This window comes from Coloeus monedula (assembly GCF_965178545.1).
Source record: "Coloeus monedula genome assembly, chromosome: 4".
In the NCBI taxonomy this organism is placed as follows: Eukaryota; Metazoa; Chordata; class Aves; order Passeriformes; family Corvidae; genus Coloeus; species Coloeus monedula.
In genome coordinates this window covers 22091355-22104399 of record NC_138784.1, presented here as the reverse complement: position 1 = coordinate 22104399, position 13045 = coordinate 22091355, and the positions used below count along the sequence as shown (strand labels likewise).

The window sequence follows — 13045 nt, the reverse complement described above, 5'->3', positions numbered from 1 at the left end:
AATACAGGCACTGAAGTAGATTTTAAGTTAACCAACCAGGTATAACCCTATATTTCTCTCTTCAACTACTCAGCAACGTAATGGAAATACAAGATCAGTCTATTTATCAATTTGCCAGGTATCCTGTATGTTCTAACACAAACATTAACATTTTTCAATGAAGAGCTATCTTATACAGTGCAATTTTATTTCAGCTGCTTAATGAGACTACCTCATATTGATTTATCCATAAAGTTCAGAGTTCCCCCCAAGTATCTTCAATTGAGAAAAAAAAGGAAAGCAAAGCAAACCAAAAAAAGGCTGTCAGAATAAATTCTTTGGTTGAAATACATACAAAGATGGTTTTCTTCCTCAAGATAATGGCTAAAGAAATACTAGTACATGTTTCCAGAAACATTGCAGGTTGATGCTGCAACTTCAAAACAGAATGTTTATTACAGAACGAAGGGAGAGGGGTTTAGGACTCCTCTCTTGCTGCTCTCATCAAAAGAGAGCAAGTAGTTCCACTGCAAAAATGGGGGCCCTCATGTCATTCTCATATAGCCAAATGACTTCAGAACTGTTTCCAGAGAGTCCATACGGGAGAAAAAAGGCAATATAGTAAAGAGGACCAGGATGTAAACAGGTAGGATGTCAGAAGACACACAAGTTGTATTATCAGGCTGAGGACAGCCTCTCCAGAAACCTCATCAGAATTATTCCTCTGATGGAGGACCACCTGCTTCAAATTAAACAGTGTCTCCATTCCTCAGGACAAGAAACACAGAAACCAAACCAGAAATTCCTCACCTCTCCCTCAGGAGTGTCAGAAGGGCAGAGCATCCCCCACTGAGATGGCTGCAGCGATCGAGGACCACTCACTTTCCTGGTCTTTTCGAACTGAGAAGAGATCCTGGTCATCATTCCCAGAGCAGATATGTAAGACAAGCGGGACAAGACTTGTGTCACGCCTTGGCGGTCCATCTTGAATCTCTTTAGAGACCAATTTCCCTGTAGAATAAAATTCATGTTTCAAAAGAATTTATGCAGTTTGTCCTTGTCTTGACTTTTTCCAGTATCTAGACAGAATGATATCTGAGGAGTTTTGTAAGACAAATGTTGTCCATTTATATAAACCATGTTTCTACTACCTATCTGCATATAAACTCCTAGTTTAGTACAGCATATCTGTACTAAGTATTAAAGAGAAGTTGAAACAAAAGGACTGCTCTTTCAGATGAGAGGATACTTTTGCTATTACATACTCAATCACACAAATATCCTTTTTCATCTGTCCCTCACAGAGAAATCAATACTCAAATTTAGCTACATTAAATGGTTTTCTGGTTTTGTTTTATAGATTTTGAGTATTTAAAAAAGAAAAAAGGTCTTTTGAGTGATGTAACACTTTTACAATAGATCCACGATCTTTGTCTTTTCCATGATTTGTTGCTTTTGTAGGAAACACAGACATTTATGCTGCAGAAGTCTGACATCAAAGCCCTCTGTTCTTTCTTGAAGCCTTTTGTTTTTAGAATCCAGAGGAAAAAGACTCACTGAAGTGTCTTCTCACAGAAGATTGTGTGTGTGGGAGGAGTAGGTCTACCCAACTTCTCTTTGGATAACACAAAGTATGAAATGCAAGATCCATGCACATCTCAGAGGTATTGTGTTCCAGGACTGTCACAGGCACTGTCACTTGGGGTTTTAATTAGGAGACCAGAGGAGCTCAGACCATGTTCTAGGACACAAATATGTTTCCATGCCAAGCAGATTTAATAATCTCTACAGAAATCTTGAAATTTGGTGCTGCAGTTTTTGCCTTCATGACATTTACTCCATATCCAGTTCTCAGCACCTGAGTCAGTGGATACAGTAAATTTCTGTCTGAAATACTATTTACCCCAGGCACCATGTTACTGGTCAGTACAAAGATAACATTTTCCCAAGGACTGCCTTCTGCTAATTCTTGCAGCCTTTTTGAGAAACTCAGCTCACCAATACTAACAAATAATTTGAAGCTCACTTGCTGTACTACTCCAAAATCCTTTTAAAGGGTGATTTCCTTGGCTTTTTTATTTACACTTTTAACAGCACAATCCCACTTAGTGATCAACAGGAAGAAAACACCACCCATACAAATGATTTTGTTATTTCCTTCCACTGGAGAGACTATCAAATAGTCTCAAATTTGTAATAGCAAGTGGGAAGACATAATGACCAATGGCAAGTCAGTCAAAAGAAAAAGTATCCTGTTCATTTGCTTAACATCCTTGGGAAGGGTTCACTCACTGACCATTTCATTCTTTAAAGACTAGAAGTTACGAGAATGTAAGTGGAAGAATACAATAAATCAGTAGTTTTTCTTCAAGCTAGCAAGTATTGCATCTGTAGGCTAAATTAGTATGTGGTTTCCTCTTTGCTGCCCAGGAGAGTCTGAAATCAAAAAGACTGGGGAAAAAAGGGAGGTAAAAATGCTGCCTGAAAAAGTAATACAAAATATTCTTTGTGTTTTGGAAGGGACAGACTGGATCCTTCAAAAGTTGTCCACAAAAAAGAAAACCAAAATGGGGCCAGGGCAGTTGTGAGCCCACCCCCAAACAAGACCATCCTATTAAGAACTCTTAAGAATGGGAAGTTGCCCCCCCAGTGGCAGCAGGTGATTCTTCAGATGCTGAAATGTCCATCAGGCCTGTGGCACTGCTGCCTGCCCTACCCTCTCTTCTGGTGTTTTCCAGGGTAAGAAGAGGACCTGTACCAAATATCACTGAGCACCATTGTACAGCTGATGCAGTAGGGCTATGAATTCTTTTGCATGCTACTGGTGTAATTATGAATCTGCTCAGTTATTTCATGCTCTTTGAGACTATCATTCTGGTGAGATTGGAGATTGTCATTTCCAAGAATGATTTTTATGGTATTTGCTTAATCTCTTGAATAGTATGCACTGGGCATTGTTCCTGAGAAATTATTTTTCAATGCTCAAGAGCAGATGGTGTTTAACTGCTTATGTGGCAGTAAAAAAAAGTCCAAAGACAGAGGAAGAACGAAGACTTTATTGAATATGGACTGAATATTTGCAGATTTATCTCTGTCAGTCCAAATGGAAAAACTGGCACAAGCTAGAAGAAAGCACTAGCATTTAGAGAAACAAATCTGTCAATTGTTTTGGTTACATGCACTGTAGAGATTTAACTACATTTGGGGCACTCATAAAATTAAACAGTGATAAGGCTTTAACACTGGGATTTGTAAGTTACAGACTATTGGTGGTTTTGGATACAATATGTGGAATTAATTTGTTTACAAGAACCAAAGAAAAACCTCAGTTTCATGCTAGGCAGAAAAGCCCTCTTAAGAGCACCAAAGATTAAAAATTAAGTTCCACAATTTTTACCAGCTGCTAAAATACTTAGGTCTAATCTAATTTCTTTTAAAAATCATGCATTTCAAAGTCTTTTACAAGCTACTAGCTGGATTTCAGGAGCAATCTCACAAATTGCTCTTGCAGATGCCTGAGGTGAAAGACAAACTTAGAAGCTATTATTGTTCTTGTCCACCAGCATGAATGAAAGTATCTGTTCCAGCAGAAGGCAGAAACAGGCTAAAATCCAACCAAGACAAATATTTAAAGGGTAATTATCAGGGTTTTTTTAATATTACAGCATGCAGCAGATTTCCCTGTTAAATAGATCAGTATCATTAACAGAGAAGTACTAACTTCTAACTAACTATGCTGAAAATTTGTTCATTCCACCAACTTCAGAATAAAAAGGCACTGCCCTCAAAGAGCTTAGAATTGAGGTTGAGGGGTTTTTTTTCCCTCCTGTTCATGATGTTTTCCTGCTGTTTTTCAAAAATCTTTTGTACAAATGATGTAACCTGACCCCAGCTAAATCCAGATAATAAAAAACCACATAGTCAAGCAGAACCTAGAAGACAGACAGTTGGATAAATACAACCATAACCACTATTCTAAATTTGCCTGTTTTTACCATTCCTTCTCAAAAACTAAAACATCAGTTTGAAATAAAAGATGCTTGATGATTATTGACTCTTCAGTGAATTCCAAACGCCCTGCCCACGACAAGAGTTTTGACGTTTTAATCGATAAAAAAACACAAAACAGATTTGCTTTTCAAACCAAACCCGGAAGATTCATCAAAAATACATGTTCCCATTTCCATCATTCACTATGGTGGAAAAGCTTTGCATACTAGAATGACAACACAAATACTTACTGTGGAGATGGCATTGACCATGCCGTTGGTGATCTGGTCCTGTCGCATGTGCTTCACAACATCAAACTGAGCCGCACGCTGCTTGGGGATGACCTGGTCAGCAATCTTTTTCAGCTCAGAGTTAAATTTTTTGAACAAATCTTCAAACAGAAGAGAAAGAAGCTGGAAATACAAAACAGTTAAGGGAAGAATTATACTTCTTCAAGTCTAGGAAATGGGGAAAGAGAGGGGAGATGTGTTTAATATTCCTACCTTTACATGCCTTGTCAGTTAAAATGTAACTTTTCTGTTTCACAAATGATTATTTTTTAGCACAAGTTTTTTGCCTTGTTAAAGTACAATATTAGAGAACTTGTAACAGAAATTAAGAAGATTGGTCTAAGTTTATGCACTTATCCCTTTTTGGTTTGCTTTAGTCCTTCCTTCACAATATTTTAGCACAGCCGTATGTCTCTACGCTATCCAACTATTTTCCCTGATCTGCTACATTACAACCCATCTGATTTACTTCTTCCTAAAAGAGTTACAAACTCTTTTAAAGATTTAATACCCTAAACGTACAACCCTGAATTACACACAAGATTTGGAGGCAAGAATGGTTTTTACTCTAATACATATCTCAGGTTTCACAGGGAGCTTCCTTACTCATACAGACTTTTATCCTGCTGCTTTCTGCCAATCTATGGAAAACCAATTGCACCCACAGAAAAGTTCAGCTGGTTCAACATCTGCCACTGTTTTCTAGAACTGCTACTGTCTAGAAAGTGCAATATTCTTCACATCTCTCCCTTAAAAAAACCAAACCAACAACCCAAAGTCTACAGTTCAAGCAACAAAGCTGCATAACTCAGCTGAATAGGGAAAGAAACCAACCAAACAACCCAAAATGAACCCAGCAACAGAACCATTCAAAAGTGCTGCATTTAAACAATATTATTTCCTGAATATGTATATTAATTACTTCTAGTTCTTGAAACAACCATAAAAAGAAAAGGCTACCAAAGTTTGTGATCTGACTTTTTTCACTCTCCAATCTGCTTTGCTTCTGCAGTTTGCTCAGCCTCTCCCTGAAACACTAATAGCTTTCCAAAACACTGAAATCTGTACCACATGATACATTTTAAGTGTTCACAATGATTAGCTTTGCAAGCAAGCACTGTGAACAGTAAAGCCTGGCAGTCCTGTCCTGGGACTTGAGTCTAAAACAGCTCCAAGTGTCAGAAGAACCAAAAATGCAGCTGCCAGCAGTGCCAGAAACGGTAGTTCCCAGCGCACAAAGCATTGTAGGGCTGAACAAGCCCTACATCCATCACAAGCTAAGACATTCTGGAGCCATTTGTACCATATAATTTTTGTATATGCAGAATTAATCTGAATTTTAACTGTCTTCATGAGACACAGTCCCCACCTTTCCTTATACCTTCTGGAAACTAGAAAGTAAACCACACTCATTCCTCTGTCCCTGGGATGGGCCACTAACTTTTATTTGCTTTATTTTACCTATGTTCTCCAGCTGGGCTGACCAAAGCATTTGGCAAATGATACTGTAAAGCTGGTGACAACACACACTGCATCCTAACCCTTGGCAAAAGTGGAATCCTATTTCATCACTCTGGACAGACAGGTTTTTAGACCCGACCTTGGCATGAAAGGAAGATGCTGTAGAGCTTCTCTCCCTTTCTGATGTTTGTAATACCATTAACAGTTACAAAATGATACTCTCTCACCACTGTCAAAAGAAATCCAATCACCTGCAAGTCACCTGCAATGTCACAGTTAATTTAAATTATATTTCCACCAGAAATAAAAGCAACTTTTATGAAGCATTGTATCAAGAAGGAGAACCCACTGGGGATGCCAAAAATAAGATTCTGGGGGAAGAATTTCAAAAGTAGGGAAAAAGTAAGAGGAAGAAATGTGTAGTTAGTTTTAAGATGGCTGATAGTCACATTAAATAAGAACTAACTCTTTTGAAATTAACTACAGTAAACATTTGATCTCAGCAGGTTTGAGCAGGATTGAAACATTTAACTAAACACTTTTAAAAAATCACCCAGAACACATTTTCATATTTGATTTCTTCATCAAAAACTGCAAGAATCTCATAAGTCCATATGCCATGGGGATTATAAAGGCACACCACCCTTCCTCTTCTCTAACTAATAAAGTCAGTTACATCCCAAGTACACCAACTTGTTACTATTTGCCAGCCTGGAAAGCCTCATACTTTGCTAATTTCACTCAGACTCTCTAAGAGCTCTGACTATTTGGCAAAGAAGAATCTCACAATAACCACATTATTTAGGTCAAGAGCAAGAGATTAAAGAGAAAGGATGGAATGCCACTGATAATATTCAATGGATTTCATAGTTAGTCCAGGGCCTTTCAGCCTGCTTCAGAGAGGAGCACTAAAGAGCAAATTATATTTAAGGGAAAAAAATACTGACAGCTCATCAATTGATTTTCATTGAAAATCCTAAGAAAAATTAATAAAGAAGTTAAGCTGCTGAAATACAGTTTCAGCAATTAGCTTAATGTCAGAGAATTCTAATTAGGCGCCTTGAGATTGCTATTTAGTGTCTAAGCCTTTAGAGTGCCAAATTCTCCCTTTCACACAAACTGGTTGCAAAATTAAAGACATTAGGCAGCCTTAATTATATTATCAGAACAGCTGGGATTAGGCAATCTCTGAAGTCAAGGCGGTATTCTTTTGTCACAGGGTAGAAATCCCTTGCTTTCCAGGGTGCCGGATTTTGGTGGTGTTCCATATCTCACCCATACAAAGCAAGCTGCATTAGAAACAAAAAAAAATGAGGACAAAGAACAGAGCAATGCTTAGCAAATAATGAACACATTAAGGGAAGAGAAAAGGTAGGTGAAAAGATTAAGCCTGAAATCGGTAGGTTTTGCTAACACCTCAGCTGGCACCTGGCCTACTGAGCCTCTAGTGGCAGACAGACTAAGAGAAAGCTCTGTAAACCAGCTTGGCTAGTGGATACAACTCTGTTATCTAAAGCTAAAGCACATTTCGTACTCTCTTGTCCCATGGGGTGTGAAATTAGCAGCTATTGTTTTCACACATTTTTATAAAGACAATGTCATTTATGTCTTTACACTGTTTAGACCGCTATGTTTTTCTCCTCACATGGGAATATTTTCTTTTTTTTTTTTTTTTTTTATTTATTCAAATTTTAAATCAACAGCATTTTTATTCCAGGAACATGCTGGCATTAAAAAAAACCAAACCAAAACCAAACCACCACCAACCATTTTATCCACACAAACTTTAGCTAAACACAAACATCTAGAAACTGGCAAAAAAAATCTCTACGCTGTTTAGTCTGCAATCCAACAAAATTACTATTTCACCAGTAAGCTGGCAGAGGAGAATTCAATCATTCAGATTGAAATGAACATTTAAAATACCACCAGAGAGAAAGAACTACTCTTAATCAATTGTTACAACCCCTGTGCATAGTTCTCCTTGATGTAGAAAAAATATGCATTGGCTTTGTTATGATGATCCTCTACACTTAAAACCTTTTCCCACATAATTCAAACCAACTTTGGTTGTTAACATCTGTGTGAGCAGAGGCCTTTTTCTTACAGCTTGTAGAAAACTCTTTACCTGTTCAACTTTCTGCCTCTGAAAGTATTATGAAAAAACAAACTACTCCTTCAATGCTGTTAAATAAGAACAATCTGATGACAAAGCAACAACTAATTTTGCTGATTACAAACATACAAACCTACAGCAACATTACTGCAGAAATCAAATAAACCCATTACAGCGTAAAATATTTATCCCATTAGAATGTTGCACTAATGCCCACTTACTGCTCCTTACACTTTAAGAGATATATTCTGCCTCAGCAAGAGTAAAAATTTGATGAACAGTAAACATATTAATTTGAAGAAAGAATTTTCTTATCCTAACAAATTAGGAGGTTTTATTCCCTTGTATTTGTGTTCTGAATGTGTTCGAGTGTCACCCTTATTTCTTCAGAAAACTAGGAAGCAAAGCATGTGGTTTTTACTCTAAAATGATTGCTGTCTGTGTGTGTGTGTTTGTGTGTGTGTGTGTTCACATGTGCATGGAGGGCAGGGCTGGGTGGAAAGGAGGAGTATGAGACAATATGGAAGCACACATCTTGAAAAGTACAATAAAATCCGAATTTCCACTGGACAGGAACAAAAAGGAGCAGATATTGTTATATGTGCTGCAACAGAAATCCCAATTTCTGTGGGCAGCAGAGATGCAGTTTCTGCAATCCAGTGCATTTTGTGTACTTGTCTGAATTTCTGATGCATGATCAATAACCAGAGGTGATACCAACTACTGAAACTCCAACTTAGGTTAGTACTGAGCACAGCAAAGTCCAAGCCTAATATAAACTGTTTAAGCAAATAAGCACATGTGGCAAGGAAAATCCATGCCATATTAGCTAAGCAGTTCCTTCACCTGGCAGGCAAATTCCCATTGCATTAGGAGAATGCAGTTTGGCCAACAGCTCTGAACTGCCACCCTGTCTGCAAAAGAACTGTGCCAGCCAGACACCTCAAACCGTTCCCTCCTTTACATCTTTTTGTTACTGCTGCTGCCTCCACAGTGCCAAAATTCTGCAAGCAGAGAAGTCCACAAAATCCACTTTCATTAGTTGCTCAAGTTAACTTTGAGCCACTCATTTTGTTAATTCATGCTACGCTAGAGGCCAGAGAGGCAGCTGACAACAAACAATCTTCTGGGCACCAAATTACAGGAGGCTTGAGTGGCTGTTCTGTGAGCTGCTACACAAGCTGGGTTCTCCACAATGGGACAGCCTGGACCTGACATGCAGGCACCTCCTTTGTCCCAGTTTATTCCCTTACCCAGTCGCTTAGAGGGGAACACTGGAGGATGGCTCTTACCACTGCCTTCCTGACAATAACAGTGTTGTATCACTGATGCTACATTTGTACTGCTCCGTCCTTTTACTGGTGTAAAGAGGCAATATAGAAGTGAGGATATAATGTATTAGTCTCAATCATGGAAGCAGATCTATGAGTCAACACAGAAAAGCCAACAAAAATAAAATGAGAGGGAAAACACTTCAACTGAAAAGACAGGGATACTCCTTATTCGGCATCTTTTAAAAGGAGACAGTAACAAAACCCCAAAACACTTCATTCTGAAGTAAAAACTCACCTGCCCTGCTAGCTCCAAACGTTTATTTCCGTAGTAGTCTCTGTCATCTACCTTATTTTCTCCTTGAGCCAAAATTACTCTGCGTACCATCACTGCTGTGTATATGCACTTGGCACGAAAATTGAATTCTTTCACCTGTAAACAAAAAATCCAGAAAAACCAAACAAAACCAAAACAAATGTTTCAGGATCATCTCCTTAGTTCTTATTCAGATGAACACATCCATTTAAATCACTGTTAATCTGGGCTGATGGAGGAGTTACAAAAGGGATTTGAGCGCTTTACTTTCTTTAAAAATGCAAAAAATACACATTAGTGACTTTGAAACAGATAGCAAATGGAAGTAAATCAGAATAAAGGTATAGGTCATGAGATGAAAGTCCTGAATTAATACCTGATACTGCCCGGCTATGCAGAAAAAAAATGCATAGTTTAATTAGTTCAATGATACAGCATCTCAAAAAGATTTCTTTTGACTCAATCCAAGTCTTCCCCTTTATTTTGAGGATGATTTACTTTATCTCAGCTACAAAGCCATCAAAGACATTTTTCCCTGCCAACAAAGCTCGCACCATAAATAACCCTACAAGCTTACTCCAGTTTATAAAACCCCCAGAACGTTACATACAAGAACATGGGTCAGAATGGTTGATGCCAGCAGCTCTCGGGCTTCTTCCATCTTTGTTTTCTTTGGGCCTCCCCACATCCTTTGCCTTCGTACTTTGTTTCCAATGTACTTTAATGCCTGCGAAGGGGGGAATTAACCTGAGTTAATATCAGAACTGTAACCTAGACAAATATACACACACATGGAGTTATGTGTGTACTCCTCATCCAGTGCCATTCACCAGCTATGGATGATACAAACTCCAAACAAACTGCAAAATAACAAAGGTGTAAGTGATACAAAGAAAAAAATTCTTGAAAATTGACACAATTGACTAAATATACAACATATTTATCACAGGTTGATAGCATTTGGAATGGAAAGGGGTGAAAATCCATTATTACTATAATATTAAAAGAAGGGATATGGCAGAGATATAGGAAAAAAGGATTCTATAAATTCCAAAGATACCTAGTTTATTTAATTAGACTTTTCACCTTCAGTTCTTTTGTGCACTTGGCTAAATTTCATTCAGATATTAAACCATGAGGTGGCACTCACTGTTTAATATCCCCCAAAACCTACTGTGTGGCATCCACGTCTGTCTCCAGGAGTGCCTTGCAATGGATTCTTCCTCTCCTACCAGTTGTCAATCAATCTGCAGAATTCCTAGTCAGATGAGTCAAGAAACTATCCAAGTCCACACAGGATAAGCCATGAAGCTACGTGAAAGAATCACTCTCTCCAGTAAATGACAGATTATCCTTTCCATCTATTACCTTCTTCCACAAAGAACTCTCTCTCCATTCATTTGACATTTCTTGCACAGTAACTTCTGTATTTCTGTTTTTCTACCTTCCTGAATGCTTCGCATTCCTCTGTGTTGCTCCAGCTCACCATTTTTCTCACCTGCCTCTAAATTAGGAGCTCTTCAAGCTAATTGGAACCCTCAAAAGCCCCCAAAGATGAAAACCAGGAAGATGTTCACTTTAAAACACTAAACATGACACATGGAATGATTTGACAAAGTTTACAATGAAATAGCAGAAATAAGATTAACCTCCAAAAGCTGCTTCTAGCAGATTAATATATTGCCATTTGCTCCCAGCAAAATGGCTTATGTTCTGGATAACTAAAAAGAGTACATGAGCTAAGAGAATTCTGCTGAGTCTTTAGCAGGACAGAGGGTGGCTACTGTTGTAGGCTTCATACAAGTGACTAGAATAGAACATCTACTCATGATGAAATGGTCATAGCCACACCAACGGGCTTCTGCCAAATGGTGCATGCAATTCCTTTTTTAAAAATGTCTTCAACAAACCCCCCTAATTTTGTGGACATTGCTACTTGTTATATAGAGGGTTATGCCATAAAAACATAACCCTGGGCTTCTGAAAACAAAGCATTTCTTGACTCTGATTTTTTCCTTCTCCAGTTTGGTAATGAGAGAGAAGTCTCACGTTTGACAAGTCCAGACCCTTTAAAAAGCCTCAGCTTAAAATAACCCCCCAAAACAAATCTTAAAACACAAAGTGTATGTCCATTGCTGACACAGCAAAGTGGTCAATACCCACTGTCTAGATTGTTATGGCCTCTGGCCATGTGAAAAGACACACCTGCATCTGTGTAAAAATCTGAGCTTTTTGGCATTCTTCCAGGCTAGGAGCAAATGCAGCCATCACATGTTCCTCTGTGCCAATCATCTGTACAATCTCCTGGTCACTCTCAACACCCATGGCCTAGGAAAAGAAGAAAAGACAGAAATAACACAGGCTTTATGTTAACTCACTGACATTTGCTTATGCTAATTTGGTATTGTTTGTCTGCATTACTACTAAGCAAGAGCTAGTTCTTCTCTAAGAAACTGTGCCATCTGGCACTGGCAGCACATATTCCAGCTATGGAAGAACGTTAAATGGAAATCTTGATAAGCAGCAGGAACACACACACACTTTTTGGAGAGCTCTTTTTTTGTTGGTGGTATTTTGTTTTGTTTTTTTTTTTTATTCACTGACAGGAGTTAAATTCTGTGGTTTTTGTCTTAAGAAAAAAAATAAATACTAGGTATAAACAAGCCAAAGTGTGTAACAATGAGAACCAGGTCAGAATCTACAATAAAGAAACGAAGGCAAAATTTCTTAAAGGAGTACTCAGTCTCTTACCACAAGCAATTTTGCAAACTCAGTTGACTGTGATGTAGCTCATGATATTTGAGAAATGTTTACAATTTACCCCCTTTGCAGCTCTCTGCATTTAGAAGATGACTTCACTACACAATTCCACTTGAAAGACATTCTACTATTTCACTGATCCTTGGACACCTTGTTAGACTTTATACCGCGGAAAAAGCTTAATAAACTAAGAAAGCGCTTAACAGGTTTAGTAAAATCTCTCTATCAGTAAGTGTTTCAAGGTGGCAGCCAGCAGTGAAGGCTTTTGTGGATTCCAGATGGTGCTAAAGCTTCCCCCCCTTCACACATTTGCCTGGAGCTCTGCCATATCAAGAAATGGAATAATCTCACTAAACCTCTTCTGGCTGAGTTATAATATGTTTCTCAGAACTTTGTGAGGAAGTTACGTTTGCATTCACATTATTCTCCAAAGTGCCTGCCACAAAGACCATTGTAAATAATGGCCTATGCAGAGTCTAGTATTCTGGTTCTCATTAAAAACTGGCAGTACCCCAAAAAGTCACATTTTCCTCAAAAATGCAGAAATGCCTTCTCTTCTTACTGCCTTAGTGGAGTGTCACTTTGCTTAACACCTAGCTAACGCCATTCACTTGCAAAACTGTTGCTCTAATTGTGAAGTATTCAGCTTTTTTTCTTTATTTCTTTTTGAACAAAGAAGTAGTTGAAGCCCCTTTAAATTCAAACTCTGTCTTTTCACCTTGTGGTTTATTAGAAATTAACAGCACTGCAGAAGTATAACACATCCAGAACAGTGTGAGGACTCTCCTCATTTAATGCAAAGCCCAGATGACAATTCCACCATCTCAGACAGACTTGAATGCCAAATCAAGATGCAGGTACT

The 13045-nt window shown here is 38.2% G+C and overlaps 1 protein-coding gene across 2 annotated transcripts in view; it reads right to left on the bottom strand.

Annotated features, from left to right (window-relative positions):
• The window catches only part of POLR3B (RNA polymerase III subunit B), a 72767-nt gene that overhangs the window by 42914 nt on the left and 16808 nt on the right, over positions 1-13045 (bottom strand). For both annotated transcript variants that reach the window (XM_082279553.1, XM_082279554.1), the window contains exons 10-14: positions 11629-11751; positions 10034-10150; positions 9406-9540; positions 4221-4382; positions 790-990 (exon numbers count right to left, since the gene is read on the bottom strand). In XM_082279553.1, the coding sequence (XP_082135679.1) occupies positions 790-990; positions 4221-4382; positions 9406-9540; positions 10034-10150; positions 11629-11751 (738 nt within the window). The remainder of the gene's footprint in view (positions 1-789; positions 991-4220; positions 4383-9405; positions 9541-10033; positions 10151-11628; positions 11752-13045) is intronic.